The sequence below is a fragment of the Brassica oleracea genome, chromosome C8 (genome assembly GCF_000695525.1).
Source record: "Brassica oleracea var. oleracea cultivar TO1000 chromosome C8, BOL, whole genome shotgun sequence".
In the NCBI taxonomy this organism is placed as follows: domain Eukaryota; kingdom Viridiplantae; phylum Streptophyta; class Magnoliopsida; order Brassicales; family Brassicaceae; genus Brassica; species Brassica oleracea.
Genome location: NC_027755.1, coordinates 41641128 through 41667251, shown reverse-complemented (window position 1 = coordinate 41667251; position 26124 = coordinate 41641128). Strand labels below are relative to the sequence as shown.

Sequence of the window (26124 nt, the reverse complement as noted above, 5' to 3'; positions counted from 1 at the left end):
TTTTTTTGTTATAATAAGTTACAAATGATCATAAAATATAACGCATATGAATTTTTATTTAATAAATATTCAAACTAAATAATATATATATATAAACACTAATGATTTAAAGCAACAAGATTGGCTGATCAATTTAGTCGTCCAGTTGAAATCTTTCAAAAGTATGTGAAAGACTAAAGTCAAAGTAAATATTGATTTAGAATAGTAGTTATATTTTACTAACCAAATACCGAAAAAAACCGAACCGAACCGAAACTAACCCGATATCCGGGTTGAACACCCGTAATCCAAATGAAGCCAAACTATTGTTTCATTCTCCAAAATATAATAAAAATAATAACTTAATCCCGCGCAAGGCGCGGGTCTTATCCTAGTGTATTAGTATTTTTGTTACCAATGTTAATGAAATACATACTGAATTTTATACTATATAGAGTATTGCATGTATGCTCATGATTAACCTCAATCTCTTAACTGGTGTTCTTAGCTTTGATTAAGAAACAGTTCTTAACTTTTCTTAGATTATAACTAAGAAAATCTAAGAACCATCTCTTAAATAAGAGAAATAAGAGTCGTCTCTTAGCCGAAAAGTGTAAAAAAAAAAAACAAACAAAAAATGTCAAATCATGAGTTAAGAACCCCGACTAAAAGACCGGGGTTAATCATGCACTTAGGAGACAATTGATATCCCTCTAATATTAGCTTGTTTGGAAAGGACTGAATTTAATTTTCATATTGTTCACATAATAATCAGAACATATGTTACATGGAAACGGAAGCAGGTGCGTGGAAGCGGAAGCGTATGGAAACGTAGAAGCGATTTTTTTAAAAAAATTAGGAAGCGGATACGTGTTGGAAGCGTATCTATATATATACATATATAAGAAGTTTTTTAAAATATAGAACTAAAAGTTATATTATTTAAATTTAAAATAAAGCATTTATTCATTTATAATAATTTTGAAATGATTTTATATTAAAACTATGAAAATACACATAAATTAAATTTAAAAGAAATTATTATATTAATTATTTTTAATACTTTAGAATTAATTGACATAATATATTTGAATATATGATTTATCTTTAATAAAAACCTCAATGCATAAAAATAATTTATAGTATTAATTTTAATATTTGTATATTTCTATTCTCTCTACTAAATACTATTAAAACTTGGATTTTATATAAATTAAAAATTATAATTTTATATTTTTATTGATATAAGATATTGTGTTTTTTTTAAAGAAGGGAAGCGTGATTCCAAAATATAATCGTAAGCCTCTAATGTGTTTTTAAAGAGAATATTTTAGAAGCTAGATTTCGTAAGGTTTCACAAGGTTCCGATTCCGATTCCGGTTCTGTAGTGGGAAAAGGACGTGAAGCTTCCGTACAACGTATATTATAACTTGAAACGATATTGCTGGAGAAAAATTTTGGATCCCGAGAATGTTTGTCATACCACCTAACACAAAGTTTCTCGTTAGAATGCATCAAAGACAGTTTCCAGTTACTTTGGCTTTCGCGATGACCATAAAAAAAAGTCAAGGTTAAACGCTGCAAAATGTTGGTTTGTTTCTACCTAGACCAGTGTTATCTCATGGCCAGTTATAAATTAAAAAATCTAATAACTGATAAACATGGGAAGCCGCAGACAAAGACAACCACCGTTGTCTATACACAAATTTTTCAAAATAATCCGTAGTCAACGGTACGTAATTTTAATCTACTTTTTATCCAATAAAAATTGAAATTTATAAATTGTTATAGTTATTTGGTTTTTCTATTACCATATAAATAGTGATGAATCAGAAGACCAATTGTAGTTGATTACAAACCAGTTTTCAAACTATCGATGACAATATGTAAATTTAATATTATTTTATGTTCAACAAAAGTTAAAAATTTATAAATCTATCAAATTATTTTATTCTGTATAATTGCTTACAAAATTTAATAATTTTTGGGAAAATTTTACTTTTACACTTTGTTTATTACCACTATTCATATATACATTTTGAAGGAGGACATTTTCAGAAATACCTAAATCATTAATAGGCAAAAGACAAAAATAAACCTCTCGCAATTCTTTATTGAGAATATTTGAATTGATTAAATTTCATTGGTGGAAAGTTATTGGAAAGTGTATAATAAAGTAAAAAGTAATTTAAATTATAAACATTTATTAAATTCTTAATAAGCGTGCATACTCTAGAAAATCTTACTTTCAGGAACAGATGGAGTATTAAAACTTGGATTTTATATAAATTAAAAATTATAATTTTATATTTTTATTGATATAAGATATTGTGGTTTTTTTAAAGAATGGAAGCGTGATTCCAAAACAAAATCGTAAGCTTCCAACGTGTTCTTAAAAAGAATATTTTAGAAACGTTTTGGAAGCGAGATTCCGTAAGCTTCCATGAGGTTCCGATTCCGATTCCGATTCCGAAGCGGGAAGCGGACGTCCGATGAAGATTTCGTGCAACGTAGATCAGAACTAAGTCTCAAGCCAGCTAGCTCTAGTTAATAAATCCAACAGTTTACCAATATGGTACAAGACAGTTACTTTCTTTTCAAAAAGATTTGTGGCTTACGTGTGAGTACGCTAAATAGCTAATCCACTCAACATTAGCTTGATGCAATACATGATTTTATAAACCGATTATTATAATTAGGCCTGAGACTTATTATCCGAGATCCGGATTCGATCCGAGATCCGCTCCGGATCCGCTCCGAAAATAGGATATCCGGGGTGCCCGGATCCGAATCCGGATAGTAAAATCTTGGATCCGTGCAAACCGAATCCGGATCTGGATATCTTAATTTTTAGGTCCGGATATCCGGATCCGGATCCGTATTTTTAAAATACATTAAATTTTTAATTTTATTAATATTAATATTTGATATATTAATCTTTATACATGAATTAATCTTATAGTATTATATTTTAGTTTTTATAATATTATAAACATATATAAATATATTTATAAATATTTAATTTATGTATTTTTAATATATTAATATTTATACATGAATTAATCTTATAATATTATATTTCAGTTTTTACAATATTATAAACATATATAAATATATTTATAAATATTTAATTTATATATTATATTAAAAAATTAGTATTTTTTGTTAAAAAAAATTATTTTTAATTATTTTGACGGATCCGGATCCGGATATCCGCGGATAATAGAATATCGAAACGGATATCCGAAATCCGGATATCCGGAAACCACGAATCCGGATCCAGATATTAAATCCACGGATCCGGATCCGGATCCGGTTACCCTAAATTTCCCGGATATCCGGATCCGTCCCACCCCTAATTATAATAGGTAAAACAGGAACTGTATTTAGAGTAAAACTTGAAATATCTTTTTTTACAAAATAATTACACCAGACATGTTGCCTTGTCAACATCTCTTAATTGAGAAACCACTTATTGCACTTACTCTCTCACTCATGTCTCCTCCCCACTTTGCTCTCTTCCCACTGCAATCTGGGCCCAAAATGACCCTAAAAGAAAATTATTTATACATGTGTTTGTGTGGTCCGTTTGTGTGACATGTATATTTTTTTAAGATATGTAGTACACATGCAGTAACCCACACATATGAATTCATGTTAAAAGGATTAAGCGATTGTTTGACGATGTTTATGTTAAAGACATTACCCCTGTTCGCAGTGGCGGAGGTAGAGAATAATATTGTTGGGGCATCTACACTAAGCTAAAATATTTACAGTGGAGACATATAGGTTGAGATTAATAACTTACACTAATTTCTTAAATTTTGTTGGGTTCAATGGCCCCCACCTTGTTCTATATGGCTCCGCCACTACCTGTTCGTTTCATCACCGGAAGTAGCGGCTGCGTTCAAAAAAGTACAGTAAAAGCGACAAAAAACAGAATCGGAAGTTAAAACAATCGCCAATTAATTGCTAAGAGACATAGAAACCTAGACGTCAGTGACACTGAAATTTTCCGCATCCGTTTGTTTCTTGTTAGCTGCCGCATCGATTGAAAAATCAAGTCAATGGTGCTTCACCGGCATTGTATGTTGCGGTGATGAAAAACTTAATTATGGACGCTGCCGCTGCCGCTGCGTCTGCGTCCAGCGGTGATGAAACGAACATGGGTATTATATGGGCAAAATCATATGCAGAAAGTGCAAAACTCTGTGTGGATCCTTCCCTTTTTGGGTCTTTTTTTGTTATATGATATTGTAAAAAAACTATTATAAGCCCATATTATCAGTTCACAATATATTTAATTTGATTAACAGCGGTGTGAAATGTGCATTCATCTTATCTCTATACAATAATAATAGGGAGGAATGTATGGAAAAAGTCAAAAGCAGCAGCACGTGTCATAAGCTCAAGGACTCAATTACTTGGAACCACAAAAACAAAGAAGACACCAAACCCATTACTTCCACTGAAAACAAGGGCTTCCTCCTTTTTTAACTCACTCACCAAACACTTACTTAGACACACCTCAAAAAGCCATGCAGAACTCATCATGCATTGATTTGGTCATGTTCAGCAGTCGCGGACAACACGATGAAGGCAATATGTCACGTCCTCCATGGAAGAGGGAGAGATCGAATCATCATCTTAACTTGTATCCAAACGAAGACGAAGAGCTTGCCAACTGTCTTGTGTTGCTGTCCAATTCAGGGAATGCTTACAACAACAACAAGCATGGACACGGCAAGAGCAAAACCGTGAAAAAACAAAAAACCGCACATGTTTTCCAGTGCAAAGCTTGCAAGAAGGTATTTGCGTCGCATCAGGCACTGGGTGGACACAGGGCAAGCCACAAGAAAGTGAAGGGTTGTTTTGCCTCTCAAGATAAAGAGGAGGAGGAAGAGGAGGATGAATACAAAGAAGATGACGATGAAGAGGAAGAGGACGAGGATGCAGAGGAGGAGGAGGAAGAAGACAAGCCAACGGCCGCGGCTCACATCATCGCCAGAAAGAGATCCAACGCTCACGAATGCACCGTCTGCCATCGCGTATTCTCATCGGGACAAGCCTTGGGAGGTCATAAGAGATGTCACTGGTTAACACCTTCCACTTATCTTCGTATGACGCCACTACACGATTCTTCTGCCGTAAGATCTCAGGCCCTAGATCAACCATCTCTAGATCTCAACTTAGCTTGCCAAGAATATTCCGTTGATCCAACGACCATGAGCGTGGGGAGAGATGGTGGTGGCAACATTCACAACGCTACTTCATCTAATTCATGGTTAAAACTTGCTAGTGGTGATTGGTCTTGATGACTGACTAATTGATTAAGCTGCTGGTTAATTCGTTTATATATATATACTTCATACAATTAAAGTGCATTAATTAATTTATAGAGTTGTATGGATTTATTATATATTAATACTATCTTCACGCCATTTGCAGTGCTAGCGTATAAGAGAGCCATAACTTGCTATAGACCAATATTCCCATTTATAGTATATATATTTACAGGATGATATAACTTGACGTTGTTGGAAAGAAAATTAAATACATGTTGAAAAGTTTAAACGGCATTGAAGGTAAGCAATGCGACTTAACAATATATATACTAGCTGATACAAGAGAGTATAGTTGTGTCGGTAACTCTTTGATAACTTATTTACCAATCAAGAACGAAAAACAGTTACTGTATGAATCTGTGGTGATAAAATTAATTTCACCAAGAACACATTGACTAATTAACGAATAAAAATAAAGATCCACCAGAAAAAAAAAAGAATCAAATAACTCTTGTGATGATAAGCAACCAAAAATACTGCAGTATAAATTAGTTATAACCAAAAACGCTCTTAGTTACTACAGCACCAGAAACGCATGAATAATAGTCAACGAAATTGATAAATTTGGTGGGTCATAATTTAAGCACCGTTGCGAGGAAAGGGTCATACCTTTCTCAATTCGATTCTATATGTATTACCTATACATAGATAGTTTATGTTGGAAAAGTGGTTGCCATTACAAGTTTTAAACTTTTGACTTTAGGAAGGATCAAAGAGCCCAACCATCGATCGTTAGTTGTAAACTCTGATGTGGTCGTCGGTGGAAATAAGATTGACGTCAGTCAACTGATTCCACGTCTCTCTTTGAAATAAAGTTTCTCAATTAAAGTGTATATGATTGTTTGGACCAATAAAAAAACAAGTTAACCTAAAGACATGCATGTATGTTTTTCTAATCAGCTGGTTGACACACTCATATATATAAGGTTGCTTTTTTTAATACAAATAAAATATGGTTAGTATTAGTAGTATAGTGAGTTAGTTGGGAACTGCTCATATATTGTTGTCTGTATTTTCACATCAGAGATGCACCATTGTTGTTTAATGGGATATATAATAACATTTTTTAGCAAAAGGGAACCTGATTAGCGTACTGAAAATTAATAGTACATTAGTGCATACATGCATGGTTATAAAAGTTTAATAGATATATCAATTCTTTTTTTATTTTTCCTTTTCTTGTTAGCAGATGTAAATACAGTAGAGTTCACCTTCAAAGAGACATGGCACAATTCATTCGGAAACCCATTTCGGCCAAGATTACCTAGTTGTTTTTTTCCATCTGATTCTTACGAGAAAAGGTTTAAGACTTTTTTAAGAAAATTTATTAAGTCGACAAAGAGACTAGAGCTAATTGTGACACGTAGAATAAGGTCCATCAAATGAAAGGAAAAAGTAAAAATAAAGAAAAGAAGCAAAAGGTAAAGAGTTGGAGAAGCAAGAACAATGACAGTTCAATGTGTGCCGGTTGACTAACCAACAAAACTAACTTCTTCTTTTATGTTTGTCTTAAAAGGTTGACTTGAGCTGCTATGTTAAGTTCACCAGTATTGTGGTTTGAAGGGCTGAGCAGGAGCCCCTGCTATGTCTTTCTCCGACAGCAGTTTCAGCTTCTGCCAAAAGGCATTTTAAAACAGTTGGATGAATCCTCTTATAAATGAGAGTTATTGTTTGGAATTACCGTGATGTATTGTGGGGGATCGTCGAAACTAGTGGAGCCTAGTACCACTTCTCTCCTCAAACTGCTTGTCAACTTGTGGCAAACTCGGAGCTGTCAGTCAAACCAACAAAAAAAAGAAGAGATTTTAATAAAAAGAAAGTAACAACAACAAACATTCAGTTAGCTCGGATTTGTTTGTTTTTATATATATATATATATATACCTCGGATCGAGTTGCCCCACCAATAATGAACACAAAGATGCGTTGCCCTAGCTTCTTCAAGTCCAGTGAAGCACTTTTCAGCACTGAGTCACTGTTTGTGCGAAGAAAGAAAGGTATGCTTCTTAATTATTGGAACACCAAGCTACTTACTACTCAAGAAAAAAAAGGAAAGAATATGCTTAGAGAGTTTTTTTGCTTTGCCTGGAATAGCCATCGTCAGAAGAATGAGGACGTGCCCAAGTTGCAGTCCGTCTTGATCTCATAGAATGAGGGGTGGCTTTCCGCTCTGGAACCGCCGTAGGAGCAGAGCTCTTCCTCACTGATCCTGTTCGGGATTCACTCTCCTCCTCCTTATGACTCGATTGGTTCATGCATAAATAGTCGCTTTTGGACAGATCCCCTTTCACAAGTTTCTCAAGTAGCTCCTGTTAATTAAAATCTCACCATCTCAGCCAACAGTGAATAATTAATATATATATGGGGTACTAGTGTATAGTGTGTTCATCAACCTCGAGCATGGGATAAAACCGGAACAGTTGCCACGTTTCTTCTTCACCAGACCTATCTTTCCTGTTTGCTTGTTTTGTCTATTCACCAAAAAAAAAAAAAAAAAAAAGTATTCAAACAGGGGATTTAACGTACACAAAATTAGAAAAATATGTTTCATTCTTTTCTAAAAAGTACCTTTCCGGTGTCAAATTTGAGGGAGAAACTACCGGATTTAGTCTTGTTTTCTGGAGAGCCAGCTATCAATTGCATGTTGCTTATAACCTTCATATCCACTGGTGATAACTTCGCAAGCTGATGATCATATATAACTTATTAGTATGAAAGCTACTCTCCAATATATATGTATATGCATTACAAGAGGACGGCTCCCTATCACACCAAAAGCTACCTTACCTGCATTAGCTTCACGCCCTTGTCACCTTCGAACTTCTCCGGGTACACCGTTGCATAAATCATCAATAGTCGCAATTTGTTCTCCGGGTTTGTGTCCTGCATTTTTAAAAAATATTATAAAACATTGCGGTTTCTTTTTATCTTAATTTGCTTTTGTTTCAAACCTGATTTGTCCTGAGGAAATTGATAACGTCCTTGGCAGCTGCGTCTCCGAAAACAAGATCTTGTTCCAGCTGCCCTAGATCCCTAAGTCCGGTGTCTCTTATTATTCTGTTAATTTTTCCAGCTATCTGCATTTTGATTTCAAAACATACCAACAGACAAAACTCCTTTACATCTAACCCCTGTTTTGTTTGAGATCATATTTTTTTTTGTGGTTGAAAAAAAACAAACCTCTACATGAGTGGATAGTTTGTCAACTTGCTCTCCATATTGTGGCAATGCCTGTACTATTTTCTGCAGATCACGTGTAGACAACTCGCTACCCTCTCTGCGTAATGTTAGCTCAATGTTAGCTATTACATATCAAGAAAATCGCTCTGTGGAGCAACCGGAGAAAATATATGAATTTGGGAAGATAAGATAAAATACTTAGCACTGACTTTGATCTCATTTGTGCGGCTTTGTTCTTTGAGGCAAAGTTGGTCATTTTCTCATGCAAACGCTCGCTAGCCTTAATTATATATAAAAAAAATAAAAAAATGGTGAGCTTATTCTGCGGGAAAGATAGTTTGTAAGTAACGGTGTTAATACATCTGCAATATGTGTGTGTCGAAGCTCAAGCCACACTGGATCATGATCTTCAAGCACTATCTCCTTTTTCTCCGGAGGCCCACCAGTTTTACTGGGAACCTACCATATATGTCATATATACACTTTATGACCAGATAAATAGAGAAAAAAAGGTAAAAAAGAGCCCACAAAGGACCCTAGAATGAAAGAAAAAGGAGTTACCTCAATAACATGTTTATTCCCCTCCATATCAAGCAAATCATGGCACATAGCATCATAGGTCCATTCATGTATGATAGGAGCAATCTACAGTTACATGCATGTCAGTCTCTGTTGAGACAAATATAAATTACTAGTATGAAGTATATGTGTATCAGATGAGGGTTAAAAAACCTGATCCACTGATCTATCCACAATGAGCAGCTCACATGTTTCGGTCTGGGGGAAGTTGGGAATGGCTTTGAATTTAGAGATACAGTCCCAAATAGCAGCAGCAAGCTTTGACGGAACCAAGTCACGTGGGGCCGTGGACTTGGCAGCTCGATACCGAACAAAGGGTAATTCCTAACAAGACAAAAATAAGACAATAAAGAAAGAGGGAAAAGCTTGAGTTGCCTACAAAGAGGCCCCTTGATCAATAATTTGGTCCATACAAAGAAGGAACGATAGCATCAAAATAAGGCAAGTAGGTCGTATTGTTTTACCTTGAGGGAAGCAAACACGGTAGCGATTCTAGTAGCCATCATATTCAAACAAATATTAAAATGGCGAGAATTCTCAGCATTTTCAGCATAGAGCGTTTGCAATGCTTGATCGTGATCAGTTAGAAATCCCTGAGTGATCGATCATCAGTGGAGAAACAAAAAAGAATTACATAAGAAAAACCCATAACTATGACTTGCGATGGCTCTCAAAATACAGAATGAAGATAGTTCAACTACATGCTTATGCGGTGCACAAAAGAGTAGGTAGCTTACCTGATTGTCTATGGGGAAGTATTCCATGTTCATCTGCAGGAAAAAAGGTAAGAGTGTAAAAAGGAAAACTCATATTAAAGAAAAAACAGCAAGGAAAGTTGTTATTCAACATTGGTTTTACCTCTCTTAAGGCACCAATGCGTGGTAAGACGCTTGAGTCACTTTTGATGTGATTCACCAGTTCTTTGGGGATCGTTGAACTGAAAAAAATATATGCCCTGAGCGAGAACAAAAAAGGTAAAGAAGTAGTCAATCACAATGAACTGAGAAACACAAGAATTAATGGTTAGAAAAATAGAAGTAATTACTTTCTGTACAAGGGTTCCCTCCCAGACATGTCAGATAGAAACATAACAATGCTGCGACAGACAGAAAGAGAAACATAATAAACAAACAAAAAGGACACAATCGAGGAGGAAAGAGAGACAAAAAGAAGAAGGGGTACGCACTTTTCTTTGGAAGGTTGGATAAAGTAGATAGCGTCCATGCCAGGCATTGGTTCCCTTCTCTTGAAAAGTTCTTCTACCACTGAGAGCAGTCAGGATCCAAATGTTCAACACAAGTTATGCGAAAGAAAGAAAGAAACCCTTTCAATAAATCGTTCATTATTCTTACAGGAAATGCCTTGGTCGGTGATATCAGCCATTTTGCAGGACTTTGACATAACTTTAACCGTAACTCTGTCCATGATAAGTATCTGCCATTTTGCAACCCCACACACACATATATATATATATCCATTAAGATTAGCAAGTCTCAAACATTTGAACAAGTGTGATGGAAAAAGAAGAAGAAGAAGAAGAAAAGACCTTCCAAGCTTTTGAATCCCCTGTTTTGGTAGATCCAAGCATCTCGTGTAGCAACCCTGAAAACGTCATTAGGCTATCCAAACTTAGCCCCCCCCCCTCACAACAACAACAGCAACAACGACACAATGCAGTTCAAAAAAAAGAGAATGAGAGAGATTACGATCGCGGCTGATCTGGCGAAAGAACTTATAATCTGCGCCGTCGCGGGGATGAGAGGAGGATTCTGAATCGGAGAAGGACATATTGGTGGAAGACGGTAAAGAAAGATGAGATGTGGATGAAGAAGAGAGACGAGTGATTTCATCAGCATCATCATAGATAGAGTAGAGGAATTGCATGTATGTATGGCTCAGCTTACAAATAGAGATTCCTATTAATAGAATCATTACCCCCTTGAGCCTCTCTTCTTCTCTTTACCTCTTAAATTAACAAGCATTGACTGCCCCCCATTAAGACACCAAAAAACAAAATAAAATAAATCATTCACTTTTTTTTTTTTGGGGGTAATAAAATATTACTATTCTGATTGGTGTTTCGTGTGGGTCAAGGTAGCAGCATGAATGGGTAGGTAGCAGTAGTACTCATCTCTTCTTCTTGTTGCTTATTATTATGGGGATGTGTAGCGAGATCTTCTAATAAGCCTGTCAGAGAAGGTCTTGGTGGGATGAAAATTCCCTGACAAGTAAGTAACTCAACTTGTTCGACAACACAGCACCAATCAAATCTTCCTTTTCATATATATGCAGACAGCACAAGAGCCACACACTTTGTCATTAGCTGTCCTCTGATTCTCAAAAGCCAAACGTAAATTCTGGCTGTGACTCGAGGAGACACTGTATGCGTTTAATTATGAGCAGTCCACATAAGGAGTGAGTAATCCCCGAAACTTGAATTGCATCGCTTGGCTCTCCGTAACAAGGCATTGTAAACCTCTCTCTCCCCGCACAGATAGTTCGTTTCTCCGAGTAAAGAAGCCTCTCCTTTGTCGGGAGTGGCAGCTCTAATGTAGGGCATAATCATGGAACCATAGGATCGATAGTCAAGAGGTTGCCCAAGCAATTTGATATTGTTGAAAGTTTCTTCAGCCAAGCGGTGAAAGCCTGCCTTGCTGCCATCGCAGTTAGGGTGAGTTGATCAATGAGAAAGCTTCTCATAGCAAAAAAGAGTGTTCTCAGCGTCTTGAATATTGGTTAAGCTTCCCATAGTAATGGATGATTGGCTTCAAAGGAATCCTCGAGCAGCGCAAATTCAGCCACCTAAAGGAGGAGGAGGAGGAGGAGGAAGAGAGTAAAATACTAATGAATAAAATTGAAATCAATTCCATTCAGACCTTGATATAAAAGGGAGAGTGAAGATTGTTGAGCTCTTTAAGAAGGGAAAGCCACTCAGCTCAGCTCGAATGGGTTTCATCCTCCACCTAACCCAAGCAGCAGCAGCAGCAGCAGCAGCAGGCAGCTAACACATCGCGAAAAGCTACCCTTTTCGCTGGAGGAGAAGCAAATTTATCTGCTTCATCATGAGCCCACGATTAGACTGTGTAAGATGACATCATCAACCCCCAATTGAATCTAGTTTCTTTGTCTACTACCAGCCATCGTCCCCCCCCCCCCCCCCCCCCCTCAAACTACATTTGAAACCAAAAATCCGCTGAAGCTCAACAATGCGTTACTTTCATATGAACTGGAATCTCAGAATCGCAAAGTTCATAGACAGACTTAAGAACTTGGTGAAGAAGAGATTGCTTTTGCTCTCTAATTGTGGCGGATTGACTGACATCCCCAACTCCACAAATGGGCTGCTGCTTATCTCTGGGGCCAGGGCTAGTAATATGGGCTCCCGTTGGGATTATGGCCCGTTTAAAATCAACAACAGACAAAACAATTTTATACATTTTACAGAATTAGCCCCTCGAACTAGCAGCAAATTAGTAGTATACTAATGGAAACGCACCAAGGGGTACTGAAATCATTTTAGAAAAATTAGGAGGCGATCCAAATCCAAATCTGGTTCTCGCTTCACTGAAGAAGAAGAAGAAGAAGAAGAAGAAGGGAGCTCACTTTTTCTCTTTTTCCGATCTTCGTACATGTAATTCACTGAATCTTAGCCCCCCCGCCCCTCCTCTGCTAAGATTGTTTTTGGTTGGATCTCGCACTCTCTCTCGCTCCCTCCCTCCCTCGCTCGCTCGAATCTGGAATGGCTTCTACGGAAGCCGATTCCCGCTTAGCCCGAGTCGTGATCCCTTCTCTCGACAAGATCATTAAGAACGCCTCCTGGCGCAAACACTCCAAGCTCGCTCACGAGTGCAAATCCCTCATCCTTCGCCTCAGATCCCCCGACGATTCTTCCCCTCTCGCTGACGCTGACTCTGATTCTGGATCCTCCCTTCCTGGCCCCCTTCACGACGGTGCTTCCGCTGAGTACTCTCTCGCCGAGTCCGAACTCATCCTCAGCCCTCTCATCAACGCCTCCTCCACCGGCGTTCTCAAGATCGTCGATCCCGCCCTTGACTGCATCCAGAAGCTCATTGCCCACGGCTATCTTCGCGGCGAGGCCGATCCCACCGGCGCTCCCGAGGCCCTTCTCCTTTCCAAGCTCATTGAGACCGTCTGCAAATGTCACGAGCTGGATGACGAAGCGCTCGAGCTCCTCCTCCTCAAGACGCTCTTAACTGCCGTCACTTCTATTTCCCTCAGGATCCATGGAGATTCTCTGCTTCAGATCGTCAGGACTTGTTACGGTATCTACTTAGGAAGCAGAAACGCCGTTAATCAGGCCACCGCTAAAGCCTCCCTCGTCCAGATGTCTGTCATCGTCTTCCGGAGAATGGAGGCTGATTCTTCCACTGTCCCCATTCAGCCCATCGTCGTCGCCGAGCTCATGGAGCCCACCGGCAGATCCTCTGAGTCTGACCCTTCCACCACTCAGTCCGTTCAAGGTTTCATTACCAAAATCATGCAGGACATTGATGGAGTCTTCAACTCCTCAGCTAACTCCAAGGGCACTTTTGGCGGCCACGATGGGGCCTTCGAGACTTCATTGCCTGGGACTGCCAATCCTACTGATTTGTTGGACTCCACCGATAAGGATATGTTGGATGCCAAGTACTGGGAGATTAGTATGTACAAGTCCGCCCTCGAAGGAAGGAAAGGGGAGCTGGCCGATGGAGAAGTGGAGAAAGACGATGATTCTGAGGTCCAGATTGGGAATAAGCTGAGAAGAGACGCCTTCTTGGTTTTCAGGGCTCTTTGCAAGCTCTCCATGAAGACGCCTCCCAAGGAAGATCCAGAGTTGATGAGGGGAAAGATTGTGGCTCTCGAGCTGTTGAAGATTCTGCTCGAGAATGCTGGTGCTGTCTTTAGAACTAGCGACAGGTTTGTTTTACTTATCTTCTTTCATTATTAGGTACTGTAGTATAGTTATCCGTGTTTCTTCTGAAAATTGGCTTCATTTCGTGATGAAACAGGTTCTTAGGCGCCATCAAGCAGTATCTGTGTCTCTCCTTGCTGAAAAACAGTGCCTCAAATCTTATGATCATTTTCCAGCTTTCCTGCTCGATTTTACTTAGTCTGGTTTCCAGATTTCGTGCTGGGCTGAAGGCAGAGATTGGGGTCTTCTTCCCTATGATTGTTCTAAGAGTGTTAGAGAATGTCGCTCAACCTGATTTTCAACAGAAGATGATAGTGCTTCGGTTCCTGGAAAAGCTCTGCGTTGATTCACAGATTTTAGTAGATATCTTCATCAACTACGATTGCGATGTCAATTCATCCAATATATTTGAGAGGTATGCTGTTGTTGCCTTATTCTATGTCACTAGATTAGAAAACCTCATTTGTAGTGACAGTGATGTCTTAGCCCTGTATATGTTTTTTATTTGTGGTATAAAAGCTGAGATCAATAACTATTTGAAGTGACATTCATCTCCGTGTTTGTTTTCTGTACCTTGTTTTTAGGATGGTCAATGGTCTGCTTAAAACTGCTCAAGGGGTGCCTCCTGGCATGGTTACTACCTTGTTGCCACCACAAGAAGCAGCCATGAAACTTGAAGCCCTTAAGTGCTTAGTCGCTGTTTTAAGGTCCATGGGAGACTGGGTGAATAAACAGTTGCGTCTTCCAGATCCGTATTCAGCAAAAATGCTAGAAATTGATGATAGAAATCTTGAAGAAGGGGGCCATCCGGTGGAAAACGGTAAGGGGGACGGGGGCCATGGAGGGTTTGAAAGATCAGAGTCTCAGTCTGAATTGTCCAGTGGAACTTCGGATGCCTTAGCAATAGAGCAACGTCGAGCTTACAAACTTGAACTTCAGGTAGAACTTTACATTAATTTAATTCGGTACTTATTTTCTTTTGTCTCAGTCTCAGCTAAAAACTGATATGATTTTAATGATGGCAGGAAGGTATTTCTATTTTCAACCAGAAACCTAAGAAAGGTATTGAGTTTCTAATCAAGGCAAACAAGGTGGGAGATTCACCAGAGGAAATAGCAGCTTTTTTGAAAGATGCATCGGGGTTGAACAAGACGTTGGTAGGGGATTATCTGGGGGAAAGAGAAGACCTATCCCTTAAAGTGATGCATGCATATGTGGATTCGTTCGACTTCCAAGGCATGGAATTTGATGAGGCCATTCGAGCCTTTCTAAGGGGCTTTAGGCTGCCAGGAGAAGCACAGAAAATTGATCGTATCATGGAGAAGTTTGCGGAGCGTTACTGTAAATGTAACCCAAAGGCTTTCTCTAGCGCTGATACGGCATATGTACTCGCTTACTCTGTCATTTTGCTCAACACAGATGCACATAACCCTATGGTTAAGAGCAAGGTACATATTGAGCTGATTCGCTTAATACCTTACTGAATTCCTTCTTTAGGAAGATCCTAGTATAATCAAGTTTGAAGCTTGTGATACAATTGCTTGACAAGGTAATTCATTTCTAAAGTTTTCAATCACAACGTGCAGATGACGGCTGATGGTTTTATTAGAAATAATCGTGGGATAGATGACGGGAAAGACTTGCCTGAGGAATATCTGCGTGCATTATATGAAAGGATATCTAGAAATGAAATAAAGATGAAGGATGATGGTTTGGGTCCGCAACAGAAGCAGCCGGCAAACTCAAGTCGATTACTTGGCTTGGATACTATCTTAAATATTGTTGTTCCTAGGCGTGGTGACGATCTGTACATGGAGACCAGTGATGATCTTATCAGGCATATGCAAGAGAGGTTTAAAGAAAAAGCTCGCAAATCTGAGTAAGAAGCTTACTTTAACTTGTTTTTTTAATTTGCACGCTGTTGTTCAGTAATCTATTTCATGGAAGTTGATTCTTCGTCCATCTTTTCTCTTTTGGGCATCATTAATCTTATCTTTTGATAGTAGCTCATTGGTTGGCCAGGTCAACTCTGCTCTTATTGTTATGTCTGTTTTCAGTTTAGCTATGATATTTATAATTGGAGTTACCCGAAAGTGTATCTCGGGTTTATGATTTTTGTTTTCCACTGTAGGTCAGTTTATTATGCAGCCTCGGATGTAGTTATTCTCAGATTTATGGTTGAGGTGTGTTGGGCTCCTATGTTGGCTGCTTTCAGTGTTCCACTTGACCAGAGTGATGATGCAGTCATTACGACATTATGTCTGGAGGGTTTTCACCATGCTATCCATGTTACTTCTGTAATGTCTTTAAAGACGCACAGAGATGCCTTTGTGACATCACTAGCAAAATTTACTTCTCTCCACTCTCCTGCTGATATCAAGCAGAAAAACATTGAGGCCATAAAGGTTGGTATCCTTTCTCTCAACTTGTTTTCCTTATTTTCTGGGTAAAAGAAGAGTTAGGGAAAATCTCATTCAGTTTTAAGTTTTATTCTATGTTGGATTAGCATTCACATTTTGTGTTAGAAAATCTTGGGAAAAACCGTGTGTTGTTTCTTTTTAAGCTTTTCTGTTTTCTTTGTTGAATTGAGTTGGATACTCTGGATGATAAGAAGCGGATTCTATGGATTAATTGTTTTGGTTTATTCACTGACAGGCAATAGTCAAATTGGCAGAGGAAGAAGGTAACTATCTGCAAGATGCTTGGGAGCATATATTGACTTGTGTTTCTCGGTTTGAACATCTTCATCTCTTGGGGGAAGGAGCGCCTCCTGATGCTACCTTCTTTGCATTTCCTCAAACCGAGTCAGGAAACTCTCCAATGGCTAAGTCAAATTCAGTACCTGCAGTTAAAGAAAGAACACCTGGAAAACTTCAGTATGCTGCTTCTGCTGTGATAAGGGGTTCCTACGATGGTTCTGGTGTTGCTGGCAAGGCCTCTAATACGGTGACATCTGAGCAGATGAACAACCTGATATCCAATCTGAACTTGCTAGAACAGGTTGGTGACATGAGTAGGATATTTACGCGTAGTCAAAGATTGAACAGTGAAGCCATAATTGACTTCGTTAAAGCACTCTGCAAAGTTTCCATGGATGAATTGCGATCTCCATCTGATCCACGAGTCTTCAGCCTTACAAAGATTGTAGAAATAGCGTAAGGATCAATCTTTTGTCAATAATATCTTTTGTGTCTTGCTCAAATTCTCTCTTACTTGTATTATGTTGGTTACAATGGCAGGCACTATAACATGAATCGCATAAGACTTGTCTGGTCGAGCATCTGGCATGTGCTCTCCGATTTCTTTGTGGCTATTGGCTGTTCTGATAATCTCTCCATTGCAATTTTTGCTATGGATTCCTTGCGCCAGCTGTCTATGAAATTCTTAGAGCGGGAAGAGTTGGCTAATTATAACTTCCAAAATGAATTTATGAAACCTTTTGTTGTCGTCATGCGCAAAAGTGGTGCTGTTGAGATCAGGGAATTGATTATACGATGTGTCTCACAGATGGTTTTATCACGTGTTGACAGTGTCAAGTCTGGATGGAAGAGCATGTTCATGGTATTTGATCTATCAAACTCCCTGCTCTTGCTATGATGCCTCTCTCTCTGTTTTTGATGACAGATGTACTTACTGAAATATGTTTGCTCTTGCAGATTTTCACGACAGCAGCGCACGATGCACATAAAAATATTGTGTTCCTGTCTTTTGAAATGGTTGAGAAGATAATCCGAGACTACTTCCCACACATCACAGAGACAGAGACAACCACCTTCACAGACTGTGTGAATTGCCTTGTTGCGTTTACCAATAGTAAATTTGAGAAAGATATCAGTCTCCAAGCCATTTCGTTCCTGCAATATTGCGCGAGAAAACTTGCTGAAGGCTCTGTCGGTTCATCATTGAGGAGGAACCCTCCATCTTCTCCACAGGGAGGAAAAGGCGGGAATCATGATAGTGGGAAATTTCTAGAAAGCGATGAAGATTTATATTCTTGGTTTCCCTTGTTAGCTGGTAAGCCGTTACTTTGCAGCACTCATCTTTGCATTTCACTTCTCTGAAAATCTCAACAGCGGTTTCCCTTGCCGTGCAGGTTTATCTGAACTTAGTTTCGACCCAAGAGCAGAAATAAGGAAGGTTGCGTTGAAAGTCCTGTTTGATACTCTGCGGAACCATGGTGACCATTTCAGTCTGTCCTTATGGGAACGGGTTTTCGAGTCTGTTTTATTTCGGATATTTGATTATGTGCGTCACGACGACGTTGACCCGCCTGGTGAGCATTCAGCTGATAATGGGGAAGTCGACCAAGAGTCTTGGCTCTACGAGACATGCTCGTTAGCTCTGCAGCTAGTTGTAGATCTCTTTGTGAATTTCTACAAGACGGTTAACCCTCTCCTTAAGAAAGTACTGATGCTATTCGTAAGCTTGATAAAACGCCCTCACCAAAGTCTTGCTGGTGCGGGCATTGCGTCGCTCGTACGTCTGATGAGAGACGTGGGTCATCAATTCTCAGACGAACAATGGGACGAGGTTGTGTCATGTATTAAAGAAGCGGCAGATGCTACATCCCCTGACTTCTCATTCGTTACCAGTGAAGATTTGACGCAGGACGTTGTAAGCAATGAGGATGAAACTAGTGAAAATACCAACGACGCACTGAGAAGAAGAAACAGGCAGCTTCATGCTGCCGTAGCAGATGCCAAATCCAAAGCTTCAATTCAGATTTTTGTTATCCAGGTCAGTCGATATCTTTCAGCCTCTTTGGTGATCAAGCATGGATATACACACATATATAATCAACCTTATGAGTATATGTGTTCTTTTATTTGCAGGCGGTAACAGATATATACATTATGTACCGTACATCTCTCGCAGCCAAACACATGTTGATGCTCTATGACGCTATGCACGGCGTCGCATCCAACGCTCACAAAATCAACGCCGACACAGTCTTACGTGCCAAGCTTCAGGAGCTTGGGTCGTCCCCTGAATCCCAAGAAGCTCCTCTCCTTCGCCTGGAGAACGAATCTTTCCAAACATGTATGACCTTCTTAGACAACCTCATAACAGACCAGCCCTTGGGCTACGAGGAGGCGGAGATAGAAAGCCACCTCATAAGGCTGTGCAGAGAGGTGTTGGAGTTTTACGTGGAAATTTCATGTTCGAAGGAGCAGTCGTCTAGATGGGCGGTTCCCTCGGGGTCAGGAAAACGCAAGGAGCTAACGGCGAGGGCTCCGCTAGTGGTGGCTGCGATTCAGACGCTGGGAAACATGGGAGAGTCGCTGTTCAAGAAGAACTTGCCGGAGCTGTTTCCTCTGATAGCGACGTTGATAAGCTGTGAACATGGGTCAGGTGGAGAGGTACAAGTAGCTCTTAGTGATATGCTTCAGAGATCAATGGGACCTCTTCTCCTCCACTCTTGCTCCTGATTATTATCTCTGCGAGGTTTGTATACTCTTCTTTTTTTTTCATTTTCTGTTACCTTCACTCCCTCCCCCTTCGGTTTTCGATTTGCTTCTCTTAATTTTTTTTTCTACTACATTTGCTGCTGCTTGTTCTTTCAATGTTTGGCAGCAATGGGCAGAGATTAGCGTTCACGAGTTGTGGTCGGATATGTTGTTTTTCGTCTATGTAAATTGTAATATTAGACAAGCCTATGATTATGACACATTGCATAATAAGTCTTAAAACGAATCTTTCTTTATTTTATATTGAGGTTTGAATAAATCACGCAAACATGGTCTTACAACAATAATAGCGAACATTAAAACTAAATAAGAGAGATGCAAAGGGTTAGTACAAAAATTGAATGAATGGAGAATGATTGTTGGTGATGGATAGTTTTATAAAAAGTACATTATTATTATTACATACATTATTGCGAGAAATCAAAAGTGGATGCCTAAGCGGCGGATCTCAGAGCGGAAGACGGGGCTGGAAGAGAGAGTACGATGAGCCAAACTTCGAATGTCTTCTCTTGAGCATTCCTTTGATATTCTCACCAGTTCCCACAACGCTCCTCCGCTTATCATCTCTTTCGCATTCACCTCTGCCCCCACCAAACATCAAATCAAGACAAATGTTGTCAGTGCACATAGGTAGCTGTCCAAGAGGACCAACAAAAGAGAGATAAGGATGGCGCACTAACCATGTTGGGCCAAATGGCATAAAGCGAGCTCTATGTGGCGCCTGATTGGTGCAGCTTCATCGTTAGCATGTTGTACTATCCAGGGAAGAGCTCCGTCTTCTATTAGCAGTGATCTCCCACTCTTCACACCTTCATACACTTTCTTTCTTCACATTAACCTCCCCCCAGTAATAAACATTTTGAAAGAATACTGGTAAGAGCTTTACCTTGCGTGGTTGCTCTGGATTCACACTTTGCAAAGTTGGCAATTCCTCGAGCCACCTGAGCAAGAACATCCGGATGTCCGCATCTAACCATTCCCAACAACGCCTTTATTCCACCATCCGACCATAGTCTTGCTTGAAGTTTGTCTGCCACATCCAACATTATGTTTCAGATTTTTGGACAGTTAGAAAAGAAAAAGGTTGTTGGAGTGTTATTTTTTTACCGTTGCCACAGAGATTGGCAATAGCTCCAGCAACCATTCGTAAGGTCTGCGGATCCTCTGCATCTGCAGCTGTTAACGATAGCAAGCTGATTCCTCCTTGGTCCACAATCAGTTGTTGGCTCACTTCTGTTACCCCCAAAAATAAATTATATTAAAAAAATCATCAGCGTTGTATCCTACACAAACAACTACCACTGATCAGTAATGAGTTTACCGTTCATTGCGAGATTCGCAATTGCACCAGCTGCAACTCTTCGGACAGTTTCATCTTCGTAACTCCTGAGAAGCATCAGCAATGATGCAAGCCCTCCAGCTTCTACGATCTTTTCCTGATTTGCCTCTGCTTATCGAAGTAGGTCAACTGTTGAGGACCTAGAGCAGAAGTAAGAGATACTGAACCCTCAGAAATGATGCAAAACTTACCTTCAGCTGCTAGGTTGGCCACAACTTTCACAGCATGAATTCTGATGTTTGCATCATCTGATTCGAGCAATTGCAAGATCTTTTGTAGACCCACTGTTTCAAAAGAGTATGGAAAGTTATACGAACCGCATAGACATAGTTCATACGTTTTAGATGAAATCCCCATTACCTTGTTCACATAGTGTAGCAAATGGTGCCTTCTGTCCGTTCACAGATTCTCTTGCTTGGGAATGACGTGATGGTAATGAGTCCGTGTCAGAGTATGAATTCCCCGGTGCACCTCTGTCCAAGCATCTTCTCATCTGTAAGAATAATAATCAACGGTCAAGATGACAAATTCATAACATACATTTGTTATCTAGTTACACAAGAAGTAGGCTAACAGGTGATATCAGAAAATGTGCAAGATCAAAGATGGCAAATTGACTAATCCTTTTATCTGATGTATAAAGACAATTCCTACGGAGAGACAGACCCATTCAGATTCGAAAATTTGTACCTGGTCAGCTTCAAAAGTAAGCTGCACAAGCTGACTTCGTAAAATGGTGACCTCCTCTTCAAGTTTCTTTTTCTGAAGAGCCTCATCCTCCAGCAGCTTTTGTAATCTTGATATTCCAGCATCTTCGCCTTCCTAAAACGCCAGAGGGATTGGTTAAATGATTGAGAGAGATACAGAGAGCGAAAGAGAAGTTAAAGACTGGGTACCTCTGATCTTGTCTTCAGTGTTGACTGGCTTTTTAATTTGTTAACTTCTTCTTCAGCTGCCTTCCTTAACTTTATTTCTTCCTCAAGTGATTCTTTTAGCTTAGCGAGTTCACTAGCGGTAACAACCCCATTGACCTGCAATGCAAAGTAACAAGTACTAGTTAAAGATGCGCACCCAAATCACCCGGAAAACATATAATAATAGTCACAGGGCAAGTACCTCTCCATTTCGTTTGCCATTCTCCCGCTGGTTCGAGATCAATTTTTCTTCAAGCTTCTTAACTGACTCCATATATTCCATTTGACACTTTAGTTTTTCCTTCTGTAAACATAATATGAGATTTCAGAAGGTATAGAGAAACAAAACACGGGTTGGCTAAATGGATTTCGCATTAAACAACCTCCAAGGCCTCTGCAAAGTTCTTTTCGACTTCTGATATACGATTTTGTGCTTGTTGATTTATTCTCTCCACATCATCATCAAATGCTTTCAGCTGCCTCTCATTTTCAGCGATAACCTTATCAAGTTGGACCTCAAGCTTCTTGGACAAACTCTTGTAATCAAATTCTTCCTTAATCTTTAACATATTCTCTACCTTCATTGCCTGCCCAAGATTTAAAATAAAATGTGTCAGTAGACTTGCTCATTACGGAAAGGGTAAAGTTAGTGAAAACCTCACCCTTTGACCAAATAATATAGTACTTGTTGTCTCTCCTCTATGACGCGGAGAGGGACCAATTGTCACAATAAGGGATGTTCTTGCTGTGCCTGAAATGCAAGCAACAGATATACGGGAATGATGATACAGAAAAGTCAAAAGTATAGCAGGAAGTCCGAAATAAAGACACTGACGAAATGAATAAGATAACTAACCACCAAAGGAATCTCTCAACAAGCGAGTAAGTTTAGAATCACGAAGTGGAACGTGAGGGCTATTCTCAGCGATTGCATTAATGCATTTCCCTAAAGCACTAAGAGAGAGATTAATGGATTTAGCTTCCTCCAGCATGTGCCCTTCGCTGCCTGCATTGCGTAAGGAGGTGAAACATGAGCAAAATCCCATAAGAAGAGAGCTAATGATTATTAGAAAGGGTTTATACCAGACTTGTGAACACGTTCAGAGCCAGCAAGATCTACAAGAACAAGCTTGCTTCTTCTGACAAGTGGCTTAGACGGTCTGACAAAGTGAGATGAGTTGTCAGTTTCATTAGAGACGGAATCCTCGTGTTCCACCACCGACCTCTTGACATGAACCTGAACTATTATTGATAATGCATCATCGACTCAAGCGGACTTAGGGAGAAGAGGGGGATGGGAATGAGGGTGGGAATATTACCATGAGAATGGCATGACTTCGAGAAGATTCAGTATTCAATTTAGTGTTGGCAGCAACTCTGTGTGTTTCCCCAAGATGAAGGAGGTCGAGGAAATTTTGCTGGTTCCTGATCTCAACATGGGTGGCACCTGGCAGGGACACATCTCCAGTTTTAGGGTCCTCCACAATCGCAATATTGTCGTTGCTAGGGTCAAGGAGATCTTGGATGGTCTCCATGTAAAGCTGGAGATCAGGAGAAAAAGAAGTGAGATAAAAAAATAACAAAAACAAAGAGAGGATGGAGGGAAGCAAATTACCTGGAGATAGGAGACAGAGATGGAATCAGTGTCAAGAGAGGTGCCAGAAATGATATCTTCCATAGATCTGACCATGATACCACGAGCAGCGGTATCTTCGTCACCTAATCTACCAAGTGTAAAGGTCTTGCCAGTACCAGTCTGACCATAAGCCATGACGGTACCATTGTAACCCTCAAGAACACTCTCAACGACAGGCTTGGCAACCACTTGGTAGACGCGCTTCTGGGAAGCAGATTCGGTAAGGACCTCATCAAACTCGTAAGTCTCCGTGTCCCAATTGTTTTTCCTAAGTTTAAGCCTTTTAAGCTCAGGTTGCAACTCCACGCAATCCGCAAAATCAGCATCAGCCACGCACTCATCTGCATTCCGAGGTCGTAATCTTACTGCCACTCGAACTCTCCCTGGCACTGTTTAACAACAAGAGAGCAAATATACACTTTTGAGAGAGCAGATCTAATGGAGAAAACTTAACAACTAATCAATCAAGTAAACGTTTGAATAAACATTGCATCAGAGTAAAAGTAAGCAGTGATAGATAGATAATAGGGGGACACCTCCGTTGTCTCCTCCAGAAGAGCTGCGACGTGGAGCAGGAGCGGAGGAGGGAATCCTTGATTTGAAGGAAGACGATCTCAGATTTGATGAATTAGCTCCAGAGATTGGTCTCATGGATCCTCCTCTCGTCCCACCATTTCTCGATGATGATGACGCCATTTGCCACTTTGCTGCTTATGGTTTACTAATCAGTTCCGTCTTCAAAATGAGGTAAGCAGATGCTCCCCTTCCAGACCACAATCAATGGAGGGTTTTTTCCAATTTTGGGGATTTACTTTTTTTTTTTTTTTTTTTTTTATTTTTTTAAAAAAAAATCTGGTTCAGGTTTTGATACATGGATTCTTGAACTACGTGGAGCTGGGTTGAGTTCTCTTAATGCTGGTAAAGGCATATGAGACTCTCTTTTTTTTTTTTTTTTTTTTTTTTTTTTAATTCTTTAAAGAAAAAACAGTAGTGATGGTGGAGGAGGAGGATGGCGGGGCCCACACTCGGTTCGTAATTTTGAATGAAGACAGAGACAGTCGTTGAGTTTAATTGGGTCCTACTTGTGTCCAATAAAATGTACTGCCTTTTACCCCTCAACCAGACTGGTTCAGTCAGCTTTAATTGCGCCGAATGGGTCGGTGTTCTGTCAACAAGACTAGACTGGATTTCATTTACCACAGAGCCCATTTACATTATTTTGTAGGCCTCAATGATTTTTGATGGCCCACTGTGTAGAAACAACAAGCTTCCATAATTTTATTACACAAATAATAGATACTCTTTTAATGGTCACACATACGTTTCTAAAACTTTGAAACTCTCTCCGAGGAGTGAGGACATGGATTTTTAAGTGAGTGATAATTAAAAAAAAAAGAAATCCAGTACAAGCTTCTTAATAGGTGAAAACGAATAACAGGGTCTGCGGCAGCAGCAGCATTCTGACAAATTAACCAGCAAGTGGATTGGCGTGGATTGTCACACGGTTTAGCCTTATCTCAGCAAGCGGCCTATCTCCCGCACCTGTTTGAGTCTGCACAATCACATCACTCAAAATCATTCTCTTTTTTTTTTTTTATGTTTTTAACACTCTTGTCATAGTAGTAGGAAATAAACACAAGAACTTGAGGGAGGTGATTTATTGAGGGGAAATAAGATTTAGAGAGGGGGGTTTACCTTTTCCATGATGTCAAGTACTTCGAAGCCATGAATGACTTTGCCAAAGATGGTGTATAGTCCATTGAGATGAGGTTGTTTTGCATAGGTAATGAAGAACTGGCTTCCGTTTGTGTTTGGGCCACTGTTTGCCATCGACAGCATCCCTCTTGCATTGTGCTGTCACAACAATAAAGAATGTGGATCAGGAGGCAAATCGATTCAAAACCAAATAGGTCCTAAGCGGCTGACACAGCAGGTATGTGACAAGTTGGCGAAAACACATTGTTGTGAGCTAAGAGAATCCTATAAACTAGGTAAGACATGATCATCCCTTGGCAGAAATAAGTAGAGTACCTTAAGGGAGTCACGAATCTCGTCATTGAATTTCTTTCCCCAGATGCTAGTTCCTCCTTTCCCAGTTCCGGTTGGGTCTCCGCCTTGAATCATGAAGCCTTTGATATTCCTGTGAAAGATTGTCCCATCGTAATACCCACTTGCACATAGCGCCAGAAAGTTCTGCATCATCATCATCATCAATACAGCAGAAAAAACAAAACAAAACTGCAATATGAATGACCACGCAAAGAACCAAGGACCAAGACAAATTCAGCTGCTACATAGAACATTATTCAAACAACCCTAACTTTTGTGACTGCTAATTATAATATAAAAATTCAGAGATTGAGCATCAGCAGACAATCTTCACCCAGCAGAGATTAAACAATGAATATCACTTTCAATTTTCAAAGACATATAACTTCTAAAAGGAAAAACAAGTAACCTCGGCATTCTTGGGAACCTCGTCACAGAAGATCTCGCACTTTATATCCCCCAGATTCGTGTGCAATGTTACCGACTGCGCGAACCAAACCAAGACGATGAGGAAACTCTACAGTCTTATTTATTATTATTATATATGTGCAAATTACAAAATCAAAGTCTCACCATTGACGCTGTGATGCTTGCTTGGAAACTAGAGGAGCTTTGAGTTGATTTCCTCCCTTTTTCTTCCAGATTTTTCTGCAACCCGCCGTTGTATTGGGCATTATATGGGCCACCTTTATGAGAGTGTCGGTCCATTAATAAACAATTGCTT

At 39.5% G+C, this 26124-nt stretch overlaps 5 protein-coding genes across 8 annotated transcripts; 2 read left to right on the top strand and 3 right to left on the bottom strand.

The window, feature by feature from the left end:
• The first annotated feature begins 4418 nt into the window (after window positions 1-4418).
• On the top strand, window positions 4419-5343 carry LOC106308425 (zinc finger protein ZAT2-like). The gene has a single exon (XM_013745587.1). The coding sequence runs from the start codon at window positions 4518-4520 to the stop codon at window positions 5292-5294; it is 777 nt and encodes a 258-aa protein (XP_013601041.1). The 5' UTR covers window positions 4419-4517; the 3' UTR covers window positions 5295-5343.
• Window positions 5344-6613: 1270 nt separating this feature from the next.
• LOC106308418 (protein transport Sec1a) lies at window positions 6614-12227 on the bottom strand. 3 transcript variants are annotated; one of them, XM_013745577.1, is made up of 23 exons: window positions 11959-12227; window positions 11147-11884; window positions 10789-11047; window positions 10629-10684; window positions 10435-10516; window positions 10269-10347; window positions 10128-10178; window positions 9941-10037; window positions 9820-9852; window positions 9547-9675; window positions 9236-9406; window positions 9065-9148; window positions 8864-8962; window positions 8713-8783; window positions 8504-8600; window positions 8275-8400; window positions 8111-8206; window positions 7892-8008; window positions 7717-7794; window positions 7409-7632; window positions 7208-7298; window positions 7006-7095; window positions 6614-6937 (listed from the first exon to the last, which is right to left on the bottom strand). In XM_013745577.1, exons 3-23 carry the CDS (start codon window positions 11012-11014, stop codon window positions 6866-6868), a joined length of 2169 nt encoding a protein of 722 aa, XP_013601031.1. In that variant the 5' UTR covers window positions 11015-11047; window positions 11147-11884; window positions 11959-12227; the 3' UTR covers window positions 6614-6865. The 3 variants fall into 3 exon arrangements, with proteins under 3 accessions (XP_013601031.1, XP_013601030.1, XP_013601032.1); XM_013745576.1 differs by having other exon boundaries at window positions 10789-11884; XM_013745578.1 differs by lacking the exon at window positions 10789-11047.
• A 389-nt stretch (window positions 12228-12616) lies between these two features.
• LOC106308416 (brefeldin A-inhibited guanine nucleotide-exchange protein 3) lies at window positions 12617-19690 on the top strand. The gene is made up of 11 exons (XM_013745572.1): window positions 12617-13999; window positions 14092-14409; window positions 14579-14933; window positions 15020-15442; window positions 15581-15873; window positions 16126-16399; window positions 16650-17149; window positions 17234-17555; window positions 17651-18008; window positions 18088-18731; window positions 18827-19690. Exons 1-11 carry the CDS (start codon window positions 12822-12824, stop codon window positions 19421-19423), a joined length of 5262 nt encoding a protein of 1753 aa, XP_013601026.1. The 5' UTR covers window positions 12617-12821; the 3' UTR covers window positions 19424-19690.
• Window positions 19550-24164, bottom strand: LOC106308417 (armadillo repeat-containing kinesin-like protein 2). Of its 2 annotated transcripts, none has more exons than XM_013745574.1 (17): window positions 23888-24164; window positions 23331-23740; window positions 23035-23256; window positions 22799-22952; window positions 22572-22721; window positions 22378-22466; window positions 22099-22302; window positions 21918-22019; window positions 21698-21832; window positions 21492-21623; window positions 21162-21294; window positions 20993-21085; window positions 20784-20909; window positions 20570-20695; window positions 20349-20492; window positions 20143-20280; window positions 19550-20043 (listed from the first exon to the last, which is right to left on the bottom strand). In XM_013745574.1, the coding sequence occupies exons 1-17, from the start codon at window positions 24045-24047 to the stop codon at window positions 19883-19885; spliced, it is 2679 nt and encodes an 892-aa protein (XP_013601028.1). In that variant the 5' UTR covers window positions 24048-24164; the 3' UTR covers window positions 19550-19882. The 2 variants fall into 2 exon arrangements, with proteins under 2 accessions (XP_013601028.1, XP_013601029.1); XM_013745575.1 differs by having other exon boundaries at window positions 20143-20271.
• Window positions 24165-24605: 441 nt separating this feature from the next.
• LOC106309992 (peptidyl-prolyl cis-trans isomerase CYP18-1) lies at window positions 24606-26058 on the bottom strand. Its single transcript, XM_013747181.1, has 5 exons — window positions 25974-26058; window positions 25810-25884; window positions 25383-25544; window positions 25047-25205; window positions 24606-24903 (listed from the first exon to the last, which is right to left on the bottom strand). Exons 1-5 carry the CDS (start codon window positions 25974-25976, stop codon window positions 24820-24822), a joined length of 483 nt encoding a protein of 160 aa, XP_013602635.1. The 5' UTR covers window positions 25977-26058; the 3' UTR covers window positions 24606-24819.
• Between the last annotated feature and the right edge of the window lie 66 nt (window positions 26059-26124).